The sequence below is a fragment of the Oncorhynchus tshawytscha genome, linkage group LG07 (assembly GCF_018296145.1).
Source record: "Oncorhynchus tshawytscha isolate Ot180627B linkage group LG07, Otsh_v2.0, whole genome shotgun sequence".
NCBI classification, from domain to species: domain Eukaryota; kingdom Metazoa; phylum Chordata; class Actinopteri; order Salmoniformes; family Salmonidae; genus Oncorhynchus; species Oncorhynchus tshawytscha.
Window position 1 is genome coordinate 28,823,916 of NC_056435.1, and position 17,043 is coordinate 28,840,958.

The 17,043-nt window shown below is 43.1% G+C and overlaps 1 protein-coding gene and 1 long non-coding RNA gene across 4 annotated transcripts in view; one reads left to right on the forward strand and one right to left on the reverse strand.

The window, feature by feature from the left end:
* Window positions 1–15,734, reverse strand: part of LOC112254327 — a 35,815-nt gene extending 20,081 nt beyond the window's left edge. The window contains exons 1-3 of one of the 2 annotated variants that reach the window (XR_006083721.1): window positions 15,508–15,734; window positions 9,962–10,024; window positions 7,607–7,705 (exon numbers count right to left, since the gene is read on the reverse strand). This is a non-coding gene — a long non-coding RNA (uncharacterized LOC112254327). Of the gene's footprint in view, window positions 1–7,606; window positions 7,706–9,961; window positions 10,025–15,507 lie in introns of those variants that run through there. The other variant, XR_002954146.2, reaches the window with a different exon arrangement.
* The window catches only part of LOC112254325 (membrane metallo-endopeptidase-like 1), a 42,685-nt gene that overhangs the window by 7,531 nt on the left and 18,111 nt on the right, over window positions 1–17,043 (forward strand). For both annotated transcript variants that reach the window (XM_024426757.2, XM_042324249.1), the window contains exons 3-18: window positions 83–127; window positions 3,988–4,047; window positions 4,210–4,371; window positions 4,931–5,011; window positions 5,196–5,291; window positions 7,223–7,341; window positions 7,440–7,505; window positions 7,592–7,726; window positions 7,988–8,077; window positions 9,572–9,708; window positions 9,941–10,034; window positions 10,144–10,272; window positions 10,448–10,546; window positions 10,650–10,733; window positions 10,843–10,946; window positions 11,151–11,209. In XM_024426757.2, the coding sequence (XP_024282525.1) occupies window positions 83–127; window positions 3,988–4,047; window positions 4,210–4,371; window positions 4,931–5,011; window positions 5,196–5,291; window positions 7,223–7,341; window positions 7,440–7,505; window positions 7,592–7,726; window positions 7,988–8,077; window positions 9,572–9,708; window positions 9,941–10,034; window positions 10,144–10,272; window positions 10,448–10,546; window positions 10,650–10,733; window positions 10,843–10,946; window positions 11,151–11,209 (1,560 nt within the window). The remainder of the gene's footprint in view (window positions 1–82; window positions 128–3,987; window positions 4,048–4,209; window positions 4,372–4,930; window positions 5,012–5,195; window positions 5,292–7,222; window positions 7,342–7,439; window positions 7,506–7,591; window positions 7,727–7,987; window positions 8,078–9,571; window positions 9,709–9,940; window positions 10,035–10,143; window positions 10,273–10,447; window positions 10,547–10,649; window positions 10,734–10,842; window positions 10,947–11,150; window positions 11,210–17,043) is intronic.

Consider the following 17,043-nt stretch of genomic DNA (forward strand, 5'->3'; position numbering starts at 1 on the left):
AGGTGGGCAAAGCATTCCAGCCTATTGTAACAGTAAGTGCTCTGATCAAGCATTTTCCATGTTTATTTTCTCTCCAATGCAGAGCAATCTAATAGATCTGGTGTGTCAAGGAGCTCAATCACCGAGGGTGAGTCTTGACACTTGAGTTGAAATATGTGATTATATCCATGTTATAGGATACGCTACGATGTAAACTGGCCAGAGGATGTTCCCCTTGTAATTCCCTCCTGGCAATAAGACCTCAGAAACCTACCCACATCCTACCCACTCTCTCCACCTGCCCGTTACTCTCGGGGTGAAAACCTGAGGTAAGACTGACCGAGACCCCCAGATGTTCCATGAACGCCCTCCAGACCCTCAACGTGAACTGGGGACCCCGATCAGACACAATATACTCAGGCACCCCATATTGCCGGAAGACGTGAGTAAACAGGGCCTCCGCAGTCTGTAGGGCCGTAGGGAGACCGGGCAAATGGAGGAGATGACAGGACTTAGGGAAACGATCCACAACGACCAGGATCGTGGTGTTACCCTGTGAAGGTGGAAGATCGGTTATGAAATCCATCGACAGGTGCGACCACGGCCGTTGTGGAACGGGTAAGGGTTGTAACTTACCTCTGGGCAGGTGCCTAGGAGCCTTACACTGGGCGCACACCGAGCAGGAGGAAACATAAACCCTCACATCCTTAGCCAAAGTGGGCCACCAGTATTTCCCACTAAGACAGCACACCGTCCGACCGATCCCAGGATGACCAGAGGAGGGTGACGTGTGGGCCCAATAGATCAGCCGGTTGCGGACAGCAGTACAGACACCAGACGCCCAGCTGGACACTGAGGGGGAGCGGGCTCTGCACGTGACGCCCGCTCAATGTCCGCGTCCAGCTCCCACACTACCGGCACCACCAAGCAAGAGGCGGGGAGTATGGGAGTGGGATCCACGGGCTGCTCCTCTGTGTCATACAGCCGGGACAGTGCGTCTGCCTTAATGTTCTGGGAACCTGGTCTGTACGAAAGGGTGAAAACAAAACGGGTGAAAAACATGGCACACCTTGCCTGGCCAGGGTTCAGTCTCCTCGCTGCCCGGATGTACTCCAGATTGCGGCGGTCAGTCCAGATGAGAAAAGGGTGTTTAGCCCCTCAAGCCAATGTCTCCACGCCTTCAAGGCCTTGACGACAGTGAAAAGCTCCCGGTCCCCCACGTCATAGTTTTGCTCCGCTGGGCTGAACTTCTTTGAGAAGAAGGCACAGGGGCGGAGCTTCGGTGGCGTACCCGAGCGCTGAGAGAGCACTGCTCCTATCCCAGCCTCAGACGCGTCAACCTCCACTATGAACGCCAAAGAGGGATCCGGATGGGCCAGCACGGGCGCCTAGGTAAACAGAGCCCTTATTTTCCCAAAAGCCCTGTCCGCCTCAACTGACCACTGCAGAAGTACAGGACACCCTTCAGCAGTGAGGTAATGGAAGCAGCCACCTGACCAAACTCAGGATAAATCTCCGGTAGTAATTGGCAAACCCTAACAATTGCTGAACCACCTTTACCGTGGTGGGAGTCGGCCAATTACACATGGCTGAAATGCGCTCACGCTCCTTCTCTACCCGATGTGGAAATACGATACCCTAGGAAGGAGACGGCTTGCTGAAAGAACAGGCATTTCTCAGCCTTGGCGTACAGGTCATGCTCCAACAGTCGTCCAAGTACCCTGCGCACCAAAGACACATGCTCGGCGCGTGTAGCGGAGTATATCAGAATGTCATCGATATACACCACTACACCCTGCCCGTGCAGGTCCCTGAAAATCTCATCTACAAAGGATTGGAAGACTGATGGAGCATTCATCAACCCGTACGGCATGACAAGGTACTCATAATGCCCTGAGATGGTACTAAACGCCATCTTCCACTCGTCTCACTCCCGGATACGCACCAGGTGGTATGCGCTCCTGAGATCCAGTTTTGTGAAAAAGCGCTCCCCGTGCATTGATTCAATCGCCGTGGCGATAAGAGGTAGCGGGGTAACTGTACCTCACCGTGATTTTATTGAGACCTCGATAATCAAGGCACGGGCGCAGACCTCCTTCCTTCTTCTCCACAAAAAATAAATTTGAGGAGACTGGTGAAGTGGAGGACCGAATGTACCCCTGACGGAGACATACAGTGGGGCAAAAAAGTATTTAGTCATCCACCAATTGTGCAAGTTCTCCCACTTAAAAAGATGAGAGAGGCCTGTAATTTTCATCATCGGTACACTTCAACTATGACAGACAAAATGAGGGGGAAAAAATACAGAAAATCACATTGTAGGATTTTTAATTAATTTATTTGCAAATTATGGTGGAAAATATGTATTTGGTCACCTACAAACAAGCAAGATTTCTGTCTCTCACAGACCTGTAACTTCTTCTTTAAGAGGCTTCTCTGTCCTCCACTTGTTACCTGTATTAATGGAACCTGTTTGAACTTGTAAAAGACACCTGTCCACATCCTCAAACAGTCACACTCCAAACTCCACTATGGCCAAGACCAAAGAGCTGTCAAAGGACACCAGAAACAAAATTGTAGACCTGCACCAGGCTGGGAAGACTGAATCTGCAATAGGTAAGCAGCTTGGTTTGAAGAAATCAACTGTGGGAGCAATTATTAGGAAATGGAAGACATACAAGACCACTGATAATCTCCCTCGATCTGGGGCTCCACGCACGATCTCACCCTGTGGGGTCAAAATGATCACAAGAACGGTGAGCAAAAATCCCAGAACCACACTGGGGGACCTAATGAATGACCTGCAGAGAGCTGGGACCAAAGTAACAAAGCCTACCATCAGTAACACACTACGCCGCCAGGGACTCAAATCCTGCAGTGCCAGACGTGTCCTCCTGCTTAAGCCAGTACATGTCCAGGCCCATCTGAAGAATGCTGGAGAGCATTTGGATGATCCAGAAGGAGATTGGGAGAATGGCACATGGTCAGATGAAACCAAAATATAACTTTTTGGTAAAAACTCAACTCGTCGTGTTTGGAGGACAAAGAATGCTGGGTTGCATCCAAAGAACACCATACCTACTGTGAAGCATGGGGGTGGAAACATCATGCTTTGAGGCTGTTTTTCTGCAAAGGGACCAGGACGACTGATCCGTGTAAAGGAAAGAATGAATGGGGCCATGTATCATGAGATTTTGAGTGAAAACCTCCTTCCATCAGCAAGGGCATTGAAGATGAAACGTGGCTGGGTCTTTCAGCATATGACAATGATCCCAAACACACCGCCCGGGCAACGAAGGAGTGGCTTCGTAAGAAGCATTTCAAGGTCCTGGAGTGGCCTAGCCAGTCTCCAGATCTCAACCCCATATTACCTTTGCGTGGATTACCTTTGCTTGCTCCTGGATGCGCTCCTCGACCCCTACACCAGGGGCACCTGTTCCTGCTGACTCCATGATATGGTCGGGAATTCTGTAAGGGGTGCGTAACTGTTGGCAGGGAAGTCAAACGCAGGAGAGCAGAACGTGGTGAATAGCCGGAGCAGTTTAATATATAAAACTAACTGCATGCAAAACAACAAACACATGGCTACAAAACCAGTAGTGCACCAGTAACACATAAAACACGTACTTACAAAATAAACAATTCCCAACATGGACATGGGGGAAACAGAGGGAAAATATACAACATGTAATTAGGGAATTGAGACCAGGTGAGTGTGAAAACAAGACAAAACAAATGGAACATGATAAATGAATCGGCGATGGCTAGTGACATGTGACATGTGACGACCGCCGAACACCGCCCGAAATAGAAGAGGAACCTACTTCGGCAGAAGTTGTGACACAGAGAGACCAGACAGACAGACAGTATCAAGCCATGATTGACAGAGAAATCCAAATGGTCCTTAATGCTGCTGTTAAAATAAATTCATACTCTTTGCCAGGAATGACGATAGTTGTTTTCTATTAAAAGTTCCTCTTATATCCATTCACTGTGTCATGTTTTCAGGGCAGCAGTATCGTTCTGCCCCCAGCAATGTTTGCACAACTCCTGAGTGTGTTACTGCAGGTGAGCATTCTGCCTTCACATGGGGTTGTTCTTCCTCCCAAAACAAACTCGTCACTCAATATTACATCAACATCACAGATAACTGCATCACAAGTTTCCCTTAACTGCTATGTAATCCCATATTCCCCTCTCTTGACTCCTCATCTGACTGTGGCCCCACAGCTGCTCGTCTTCTGCAGAACATGGATGCAACGGTAGAGGCTTGTCAGAACTTCTACCAGTATGCCTGTGGGGGCTGGCTGGAGCGCCATGTCATCCCAGAGACCAGCTCCCGCCACAGCGTCTTCGACATCCTCAGAGATAAGCTGGAGATCGTGCTTAAAGGTCCAATGCAGCCATTCTTTTTTTTTTATCTCAATGTCAAATCATTTTTGGGTAACACTGAAGTATCTTACTGTGATTGTTTTCAATTAAATTTAGCAAAAGGCGATATCTCAAGCAAGAATTTTGCCAGGAGTGGTCTGAGTGGGGAGGGGAAAACTGAAAATTAGTTGTTATTGGCAGAGGGGTTTGAAACTCTCTTTCTTATTGGTCTACTAACAAATTACTGCATGGGGATGTCACCATGGAAGGCCAAAACTCCATCCCACCAAGAAAGGCTGAAATTTCAGGTGGTCTTTTCAAACAGTTCTTACACCAAAACGGCATGATCATAACCTCATAGTGTGGAAATACAGGAAAATCAATGGGCCTTTAAAGGTCAGTCAGCAACATGTTTCCATAGTAACCTCAGGGTCAGCCATTATGTGATAAAAGTGACCCATGGTCAGCTACTGTCTTGTATGCAGGATTACACGGTGTTATCATCAACTTGCTGTGTTCGATAAAATCAATGAATAACATTAGGTCAATCTTTGCAATGCTGTCGGTTATCTTCTCACAGGAGTTTTTGAGACTGAGAGTGATCAGGACCGTGATGCCTTCAAGAAGGCCAAAACTCTCTACAGCTCCTGCATGAATGAGAGTGAGTAGGATTTCTCACGTCTAAACTCATACTAACTCAACAGCAGTTAACACTGTTACGCAGCTCTTTGGTCTCATCAGAATTAGTTGCATACTCTGTAATATTAATCAACAGTAAGTATGTAAGATTGACTCACGGTGCATTCGTAAAGGTGTTACTGTGTTGTCTGTGTTGTCTGCTGTAGCTCTGATAGAGCAGCTCGACTCCAAGCCTCTCATGCGTCTCATCGACAGCATAGGAGATTGGCCTGTTGCCTCAGAGGACTGGAACAGCGCTACAGGTACTGATCACACACACACACACACACTAGCTGAAATGATGAGTGATATGAGTGAGAGTGACGTGTGACATGCTCGTCCAACCTGCCCCTCCTCCCAGCTCTCAGGTGTTGTGAAGGGGGGGAGGGGGGGGGTTGAGTGGGCAGCAGAACAACCCTCAATCAGGACTGTGACTGATTCTTAAAATAGACCACTGTGCTCTGCGCCAAACCTCCTGACTGCCGCCAGTATAATTAAATGTAGTCAAGGACGCCGGCTCAAACAAAATTGAACACACGTAAGTGCATCTGGTGCATTTTCACAAGCGGATATATGACTGTAAATTGTGCAGCAGTGGCCATCTACAGTGCTGTGCCTTCAGAAAGTATTCACACTCCTTGACTTTCTGAACATTTTGCTGTGTTACAGCCTGAATTTAACATTGATTAAATGTAGACTTTGTGTCACTGATCTACAAACAGTACCCCATAAATGGAATTGAACAAATTAATAAAATATGAAAAGCTGAAATGTCTTGAGTTAATAAGTCTTTAATCCCTTTGTTATGACTAGCCTAAATAAATTCAGGAGTAAAAATTTGCTTAACAAGTCACATAATAAGTTGCATGGACTTACTCTGTGTGCAACAATAGTGGTTAACTTAATTTTTGAATGGCTAACTCATCCCTGTAACCCACACATACAATTATATGGCTCTCAGGTCCCTCAGTTGAGCAGTGAATTTCAAACACAGATTCAACCACAAAGCCCAGGGAGGTTTTCCAATGCCTCGCAAAGAAGGGCACCTATTGGTAGATGGGTAAAAAAAAAAAAGCAGACATTGAATATCCTTTTGAGCATGGTCAAATTATGAATTACACTTTGGATGGTGTATCAATACACCTAGTCACTACAAAGTTACAGGTGACCTTCCTAACTCAGTTGCCGGAGTGGAAGGAAACCGCTCAGGGATTTCACCATGAGGCCAATGGTGAGTGTAAAACAGTTACATAGTTTAATGACTGTGGTAGGAGAAAACTGAGGATGGATCAACAACATAGTAGTTACACCACAATACTAACCTAAATGACAGAGTGAAAAGGAAGCCTGTAAAGAATTAAAACATTACAAAACATGCATCCTGTTTGCAACAAGTCAACAAAAATGTGGCAATGCAATGAACTTTTGGTCCTGAATACAAAGTGTTATGTTTGGGGCAAGTCCAATGCAACACATCACTGAGAACCACTCTCCATATTTTCAAGCATAGTGGCATCTGCATCATTTTATGGGTGTGCTTGAAATCGTTGAGCACTGGGGAGTTTTTCATGATAAAAAGGAAACGGAATGGAGCTAAGCACAGGTCAAATCCACAGGTTCAGTCTGCTTTCCACCAGACACTGTGAGAGGAATTCACCTTTCTACAGGACAATAACCTAAAACACAAGGACAAATCTACCAAGAAGACAGTGAATGTTCCTGAGTGCCGAGTTACAGTTTTGACTTAAATCTACTTGAAAATCTATGACAAGACTTGAAAATGGTTGTCTAGCAATTTTGAAAAGAATAATGAGCAAATGTTGCACAATCCAGGTGTGGAAAGCTCTTAGAGACTTACCCAGAAAGACTTACAGCTGTTATCACTGCCAAAGGTGCTTCTGCATTGTATTGACTCAGGGGTGTGAATAGTTATGGAAACATTTCTAAAAACACGTTTTCACTTTGGCATTATGGGGTATTGTGTGTAGATGGGTGAGAATTTGTATTTATTTGATCCATTTTGAATTCAGGCTGTAACACAACAAAATGTGGATTAAATCAAGGGGTATGAATACTTTCTGAAGGCACTGTATGCTTGGCTGTGTGAGAGGTATTCAGTGTACCCTCTGCAAGCCAGATGATTAATGTTATATTAAATGGCCTTGTATATAATTGTTTAATGTTATTATACCAGAACAGGCTTGGAGCCTGGAAGATACTCTAGCCACCCTCAACTCTCATTACCACAAAAAGGTTATTCTGGACATGTATGTGTGGACGGATGACCGCGACTCCCGGCGCCACATTATCTACGTAAGGACAGTGTCTTGAATACACAATGTTTTATTTGTCAATCTTCACCAATAGTGATTTGGTGATAGAAAACTGACATGTCTGTTTATATTTTACAGATTGACCAGCCAGGACTGGGAATGCCATCCAGAGATTATTACTTCAACGATGGAAACTACAAAAGGGTACTTTCATCAACAGCGTGTTTAATAACGTTATATTGATGTCATTGCAGGTCAACTTTGCAGTTATGTGTCGTATGGCTCTTTAGGTGCGAGAGGCCTACTTGCAGTTCATGGTTTCCATGGCGAGGATTGCCCGCGAGGCCAGGAACTTGACCCAGGAAGATGACCGTGTGGTGGAGGAAATGGTGCAGGTGCTGGATCTAGAGACAGATATAGCCAATGTGAGTGCCAACCTGCCACAATAGGGACCAGAACTGGGACAGAAATTAAAAATAGACTTCAATGAATTAGTCTACAGCAAGAAACTAATCTAATAGAGACTCATGAAATCAACTACACTCTACTTTATGTTGTCCGCATGTTATAAACTTGATGAATATCATGAATAGATCAATATTACTGCTAAATACAGTTTGTCACCTCAAATTATAATACATCAGACACTACTGTACACCTATACTTTCTGTGCTGTCGTGTCATAGGCCACATCCCCTGCAGAGGAACGTCAGGATGTCACGATTCTCTACAATAAGATGACCCTTAGTAAACTGCAGGAGTCCTTCAATCTCAACGTAAGTGCTTCCACTCCAGTGATTTCAAGTGGATGAGACTTGAGTCGGATGGCGTTGTCTATTTATAGTACACTGTACTATATGTACAGTGCATTCTGAAAGTATTCAGACCCATTCCATTTTTCCACATTTTGTTACGTTACAGCCTTATTCTAAAATTGCTTAAATGATTGATTTCCCGCATCAATCTACACACAATACCCCATAATGACAAAGCAAAAACAGGTTTTTAGAAATGTTTGCAAATTTATACAAAATAAAAAACAGAAATACCTTATTTACATAAGTATTCAGACCCTTTGCTATGAGACTCGAAATTGAGCTCAGGTGCATCCTGTTTCCATTGATCATCCTTGAGATGTTTTGACAACTTGATTGTAGTCAGCCTGTGGTAAATTCAATCTATTGCACATGATTTGGAAAGGCACATACATCCCACAGTCCCACAGTTGACAGTGCATGTCAGAGCAAAAACCAAGCCATGAGGCTGAAGGAATTGTCTGTAGAGCTCTGTGACCGGATTGTGTCGAGGCACAGATCTGGGGAAGGGTACCAAAGAAATTCTGCAGCATTGAAGGTCCCCAAGATTACAGTGGCCTCCATCATTCTTAAATGGAAGAAGTTTGGAACCACCAAAAACAATGAAGCAAACTTTAGGCACATAAACCAGAACTATAGATTTATGTTAGTGCAATAAGGGTAGATGTATTGGCAATGCCTTTAGGTTTAGCTTGTAAGATCAGAAAAATACATTTACAATGAAAAGAATGGCTTTGCTTACATTACTTGATACTCTTATTTGAGTATGGGGGTTAACCAAATACCCACAAGGCATAGTCACAACAAAGACCAGCCATTCATATTAGTGACATACACTTTACCACATTCAACAAAAACAAGTGCTCTTCCTAGAGCTGGCCGTCTGGCCAAACTGAGCAGTCGGAGAAGAAGGGCCTTGGTCAGGGAGGTGACCAAGTTAAACTATTTAAGGCAATGCTACCAAATACTAATTGAGTGTGTGTATACTTCTGACCCACTGGGAATGTGATGAAAGAAATAAAAGCTGAAATAAATAATTCTCTCTACTATTATTCTGACATTTCACATTCTTAAAATAAAGTGGTGATCCTAACTGACCTAAGACAGGGAATTTTTACTAGGATTAAATGTCAGGAATTGTAAAAAACTGAGTTTAAATGTATTTGGCTTAGGTATATGTAAACTTCCAACTTCAACTGTATGTAAATGTGATATTTAAGTTTTTTTTTATACATCTGCACAATTTTAAAAAAAACTTTATTTGCTTTGTCATTATTGGGTATTGTGCGTAGATTTATGAGGGGGAAAAACAATTCAATCCATTTTAGAATAAGACTGTAGCGTAACAAACAAGTCAAGGGGTCTGAATACTTTCCAAATTCACTGTATGTATTTGTAGATTGCAGAAGAAGGCTCAGCCTGATAGTAATAGCAGCAAATATATATTTCTGACAGGGTTTTAACTGGACAAGGTTTGTGCGTGGAGTGTTGTCCAGCGTGGCTGTGGACCTACAGCGAGAGGAGGAGGTGGTGGTCTACAGCTCTCCTTACTTGGAGAAGATGAACGACGTGCTTTCCAAACACACTGTCAGGTCAGACTCTGCCCAATGGCAGCTGTTCATGTAGAACAATGGTAGGATCATGAGAAGCCCATGGTTCAAATGTGCTTCTATCAGTATAGTAGATACTGTGAATTATCACGCGAGTCATGCAGGAGGGTGGATTGTGGTCACACCATCTTGGGCTGTGTGTGTCATGTAGATACATTGCTTGAGCGATTGAGGGACATAGTTGGTGAAATATGTCCATGTTTTTCTCATCCAGAACTTTGCAGAACTACCTTACCTGGCAGCTCGTCATGGAGAGAGTCAGCAGCCTGAGTCGCCGCTTCAAAGATGCCAGGGCACACTACAGAAAGGTGAGACAGATATTTGAGCACACTTAGGAGCACACGTCGAAACAAGCACATTGAAAAGCAAATTCATGTGTAAACGTGTGGCAAATTAGACTGTCTGTGTGTGTGTCAGGCACTGTATGGGACCACCGTGGAAGAGGCACGGTGGAGAGACTGTGTGCGTTACGTCCAGGGCAGCATGGAGAACGCAGTGGGTGCTCTGTATGTGCGAGAGACCTTTGCTGGTGAGAGTAAACGCATGGTGAGTCACTCCTGTTGACGAGATGCAGGCAAAACAGGGAAAATCCCTCCCCGGCATATTATATCACTGTCACTAAAGCAGTTTAGGCTGCACTTTTAACATGAGTGCCCATTTGTGTCCATGTGAGTTGTTACGGGTGTGTATATGTTGATTTATTAACTCTTTGTGTGGACAGGTCAGTGACCTCATCAGTAAGATCCAGGAAGCGTACGTGGAGACACTTGAGGAGCTGAACTGGATGGATGACCAGTCTAAGGAGAAGGCAAGAGAGAAGGTACAAACAAAGCGGTGCAAACAAACATACCATGTACCTCAGCATTTTGAAAGTGTAATTCAAAGAACTTACCAGCTGACTGTTCTACTGCTCTATGTTACAGGCCATGGCCATTAAGGAGCATATTGGCTATCCTGACCACATTCTGGAAGAGAGCAATCTGAAGCTTGACCAGGAGTATGCCCATGTATGTGTGACCTGGCCAAAGTACTGTGATACATCTTCCAATTTGAAAGAGAAATGGATGTAGAATTTGTTGTCTAGATTGTTTCTGATGATCTGGTCTCTTTCTGCAGCTGAACTTTAGTGAGGAGAGCTACTTTGAGAACATCCTTGAGAACCTGCAGGCTGAAGCACACAAGACTTTGAAGAAGCTGAGAGAGCCAGTCGACCCGGACATGTAAGATACATCCATCTAGCCTCACATACTGTAGTTGCACCCCCCACTGGGCACAGATGTCAATTCAACATCCATTCCACGTTGGTTCAACGTCATTTCATTAAGATTATTGACTCAACCAGTGTGTGCCCAGTGGGACATGAACACTGAGCACACATTCCCTCTCAAATGATGGGATCTTTATTCTAATTGGGGTTTTTCTAGGTGGATCATTGGCGCTGCTGTTGTCAATGCTTTCTACTCGCCAAACAGAAACCAGATAGGTAAGATGACACCAGCCAACACAAGAGCTGCAACTTTTGTCACCCATCCACAGTTAGCTATTGTCAGCCAATCATGACTTAAAGAAAAATCCCTTACTAGAAAATGAACAAGTTCTGCAAACACCATAATTATTTGATGAATTCAGAAGCATGTAGAGAATAAAAGCAAAAACATGCATCCTGTTTGCAACAAGGCATTAAAGCAATACAGCAAAACATGGCAAAGCAAATAACTTTTTAAATGTTTGGGGCAAATCCAAAACAAATCCAATACAACACATTACTGAGTACCACTCTCCATATTTTCAAGCATAGTGGTGGCTGCATCATGTTATGGGTATGTTTGTAATCTTTAAGGACTGGGTATTTTATCAGGATAAAAAAGAAACGGAATGGAGCTATACACAGGCAAAATCCTAGAAGAATGATTCAGTCTGCTTTCTTCCAGAGACTGGGAGATGAATTCACCTTTCAGCAGAACAATAACCTAAAAAACAAGGCCAAATCTACACTGGAGTTGCTTACCAAGAAGACAGTGAATGTTCCCGAGTGACCGAGTTGCAATTTAACTTAAACCTGCTTGAAAATCTATGGCAAGACCTGAAAATGGCTGTCTAACGATGATCAAAAAACAACTTGAAAGAGCTCTTAACCATAAACTGGATGAGCTCAGTTCGAGACTATCCTACCAATGGGACATTAAAAACTGTAATATCTTATGTTTCACCGAGTCGTGGCTGAATGATGACACGGATAATATACGGTTGGCTGGGTTTCCTGTGCATCGGCAGGACAGAACAGTTAGATCCGGTAAGACGAGGGGTGGGGGTGTGTCTATTTGTCAATATGTTACATATGTCTAATATTAAGGTTGTCTCAAGGTATTGCTCGCCTGAGGTAGTGTACCTTATGATAATCTGTAGACCACACTATCTACCAAGAGAGTTTCCATCTATATTTTTTGAAGCCGTCTATTTAGCACCACAAAACGACGCTGGCACTAAGACCGCACTCAACGAGCTGTATAAGGCCATAAGCAAACAAGAAAACGCTCATCCAGAAGCGACAGTCCTAGTGGCCGGGGACTTTAATGCAGGGTAACTGAAATCCGTTTTTCCTCATTTCACCCAGCATGTCACTTGTGCAACCAGAGGGGAAAAACTGCAGACCACTTTTACTCCACACACAGAGATGCGTACAAAGTTCTCCCTCGCCCACCATTTGGCAATTCTGACCATAATTCTATCCTCCTGATTCCTGTTTAAAAGCTAAAACTAAAGCAGGAAGTACAAGTGACTCGCTCAATGTGGAAGTGGTCAGATGACCCGGATACCATGCTACAGGACTGTTTTGCTAGCACAAACTGGAATATGTTTCCGGGATTCATCCAATGGCATTGAGGAGTATACCACCACCTCAGTCACCGGCTTCATCAATAAGTGCATCGACAACGTCGTCCCCACAGTGATCATACGTACATATCCCAACCAGAAGCCTTGGTTTACAGCCAACATCCGCACCGAGCTAAAGACTAGAGCTGCCGCTTTCAAGGAGCGGGACACTAACCCCGAAGCTGATAAGAAATCCCACTATGCCCTTAGACAAACCATCAAACAGGCAAAGCGTCAATACAGGACTAAGATTGAGTCCTACTACACCAGCTCTGACGTTTGATGGAAGTGGCAGGGCTTGCGAACTATTACAGACTACAAAGGGAAACCCAGCTGCGAGCTACTCAGTGACGCAAGCCTATCAGACGGGCTAAATGCCTTTTATGCTCACTGCAAGGCTAGCATCACTGAAGCATGCATGAGAGCACCAGCTATTCCAGATGACCGTGTGATCACGCTCTCCGTAGCCAATGTAAGCAAGACCTTTAAATATATCAACATTCACAAGGCTGTGGGGCCAGACAGATTACCAGGACGTGTACTCAGAGCATGTGCGGACCAAATGGCAAGTGTCTTCACTGACATTTTCAACCTCTCCCTGACCGAGTCTGTAATACCTACATGTTTCAAACAGACCACCATAGTCCCTGTGCCCAAGAAAGCGATAGTAACCTGCTTAAATGATTACCGCCCCACATCACTCACATCAGTAGCCATGAAGTTCTTTGAAAGGCTTGTCATGGTTCACATCAACAGCACCCACTCAAATTTGCATAACGCCCCAAGAGATCCACCAATGACGCAATCTCTATCGCACTCCATACTGCCTTTTCTCACCTGGACAAAAAGAACACCTATGTGAAAATGCTGTTAATTGACTACAGCTCAGCGTTCAACACCATACTGCCAACAAAGCTCATCACTAAGCTAAGGACCCTGGGACTAAATACATCCTTCTGCAACTGGATCCTGGACTTTCTGGCGGGTAGTAGTGGAGTGGGTCGAGAGTAGTGGAGTGGGTCGAAAGTTTCAAGGTCCTTGGTGTCCACACCACCAACAAACTATCATGGTCCAAACACACCAAGAAAGTCATGAAGAGGGCACGACAATGCCTATTGCCCCTCAGGAAACTAAAAAGATTTGGCATGGTTCCTCAGATCTTCAAGAAGTTCTACAGCTGCACCATTAAGAGCATCCTGACCGGTTACATCACCATCAGCTAATTTAAGGTGTTCATGTGAAAGGACAGTATGATGCTATATCAGCTGCGGTTGGTGACCTTGCAGAGGAAGGAGGAGCGTTTTTATGAGCATGGCCTTATTTCTATTATAGCATACTGAATGACTGTCATTCATATTCCATTCACCCAGCTCAATGTAACATTGATAGGTTTAGGTTGCTACAAGATACTCAAACTTGATGTTGCTTCAATATATCCACATAATTTTCTTACCTCATGATGCCATCTATTTTGTGAAGTGCACCAGTCCCTCCTGCAGCAAAGCACCAGCACAACATGATGCTGCCACCCCGTGCTTCACGGTTGGGATGGTGTTCTTCGGCTTGCAAGCCTCCCCCTTTTTCCTCCAAACATAACGATGGTCATGATGTCCAAACAGTTCTATTTTTGTTTCATTAGACCAGAGGACATTTCTCCAAAAAGTACAATCTTTGTCCCCATGTGCAGTTGCAAACCGTAGTCTGTAACAAACTGTAACTCATAACATCTCAGCAACCTCTAATGTCCTGCTTCAGTGTAGCTAAAGCGTCAAATCTGTGAGCATGGAAGAGATATGGGCCAAGAAGCAAGTAAATAATTATCCAATTATCACCACCAATATAATATTAACATAAAACTAGCAGTGCTCAAGAACTTAGAGAATACATCAACTCTTTGGAGATTTGAACAATGGGAGTGCATTGATGTTTCTGCCGTGCCACTAGGTTCATTACTTGGAAAATATATTAACTAAGTGTTTGATGGTTATGCCGAAGCCAGTAAAGCACCTCATTTGACACAGTCTGTCCTGCAAATTTAGGAAGAGATGTCAGTAATGAGATGCACTATAAAGAGGTTATTGTGTATTTTTCAGTAAGTTAATGACAGTGTATTGCCAGAAGTTGCTGTGAATTTGTCATTTCTTACCTGGACACTACTAGTTAATAAGTTATTTTAACATTCAGAAGAACTTACTGGCAAAACATTGCTAGTAATCTACAGGACACTTGCTGCCACTCCTTGCCAGTAACCTACTTTGCCATCAAATCATCAAATCAAATCCAGCTTTATTTATACAGCACATTTCAGACATGGAATTCAGACATACTATTTAATGAAGCTGCCATCATTGATTACATTTACATACTTTAGCTATTTGAGAGTTTTCTGTATAGTTGTCAAATGTTGGTGGGGTATATTATTCTGTTTTAATGTAACACCTGAATCACTATGATAAATATAATCATTTTTCTTGAGTGTATTTTTAACAAAACGGAGATATACTTTGAAGAATGCAGGTGAAATCAGTTATTAACACAGACATTCTGGTGTAGCAGGATGATCAGAATGCAGTGAACCTAGAGGTTCTGAGTTCAAATCCCAGGTAAGGACATGAGGAATAATAATTGCTGTTTAAATAAACATACACACTGTAGTCAAAAATGTTAGTTAAAAGCACTGTGTATCATAACACATTTATTTTCAGGGCATCATCTGTGAAATCTCGTGAATTTTAATCCACGTGAAAGGTTATGCGATCGCGTGAAAATCCATGTGAAATTTAGTGTGAAAATCCACATCACCATGTGAATTGTTCCAAAAACACATGGTTTCACATGATTTCACATGTGCAAAACGTGATTTTCCACATGTGAAATCATGTGGTTTTTCCATAAAGGCTGGCTCACCTCCACTCTCACCTCATTGAGAACAATGACTGGCGGTAATCCGTTCTGCTGTTGATAGTTTCAGGCTCCAGTGCACACAAACTTTGTGGCTAAAAAATATGGACTTGGCTTGGGGCGCCAGCAACAATGAATGTAACTCAGACAATGCTGCAATGATTAGTCAGATGTGAAGAATTTTGTTTCATTCACTTGATATAAAAGATGATGTGCATGATGTGGAAATTCTACCACGGGGCACTCAAAGTCCATCTTAAATGGAGAGGTTCCAACAAACTTGAAGTACCATAGTGAACGTCTGTCAGGAGCTCCCACGGAGCAGTGATTTAGCTTATTCATAATTCATTCATCATTAACGTTTACTTCATTCATGTGACCGACCAATACCTCACAAGGCTTCTTCTCTAAGCTGAGACCTTGAAACTGAGAGGACTTTCATTCTCAAAACAAGGGTCTGGGCGTTCTGCCAAATTGCAGATACTGATATTGAGGGTTTGTTCAATCAGTCACTTGCATGAACACAGAAATTGTTAAATAGAAAAGCACCAACATAAAATGTTCCATCACATTCCATTCTCTTATCTCGTGTGATAATAATCATTACATTTTAATGTAAGCATTTCGATTTTAGCTTCAATATCAAAATATTCTATACTCCTATTAAAGTAAGGGAAATCAACACAGAAAACACAGATCATTTCAAACCCTTCATTTTGGGTTATACATTCTTATTAGTAGGGTAAGTAGTAGTAGGGTACTATCATCATGATAAAGGTTATACTTTTATTAGCAGGAGTGAATTTATCAAGAATACACATACACAGCATGTTAAATAACACAATTTAGACAAACTAAGAAATAAAAAACATGTTGCAGCCCATTGGGCAATTTGGGATCCCCAACTTCCAAACAGGGATTCCAACCAAGTTGCAGATGTCCACTCTGGTTGTGGGGAATTATTCTTAGCAACAGTGGCAATGTATTCGGCGAGATCAGTCATATTAGAAGAGTGATCTGGGACAAAAGTACAACATTCATCGCCAATGATTGCACAAGTGCCCCCTTGACCTGCCACAAGATAGTCTCTCTGTTTTGCAAAGCCAATGTAAGCAATTCTTTTAGCATTTCCAATTTTCTCTACGTCTCTAGAGATCTCCTAGAGATCTAGGGGCATAGCTCTGTCTATAGAAGCCTCGCCTTTCGAAATCCTAATTATAACTATTGATAAATTATCCAACCCAAATTTAGAATGACAGTCCTTAGTGCTTCACGTTGGTTCTATCACTTTAATTTAAGACCCTCAATTTAGCATACACCAATACTGGCGGAATGTAAATTTACATTGACATACAGTATATTTCTCTTATTTTTATAACATTAACGTTTCTCATCACGGCCCCAATTTGTGGTAATGACAGATTGGTATCTCAATGCATTCTTAGTCTAAATTACACTCAATTTCGCAGTCTGCAGACCTCCACAATCAACCTGATACCCCAAATAAACAATTTTGGATAAGTCTAAATCAATTACGTGCAT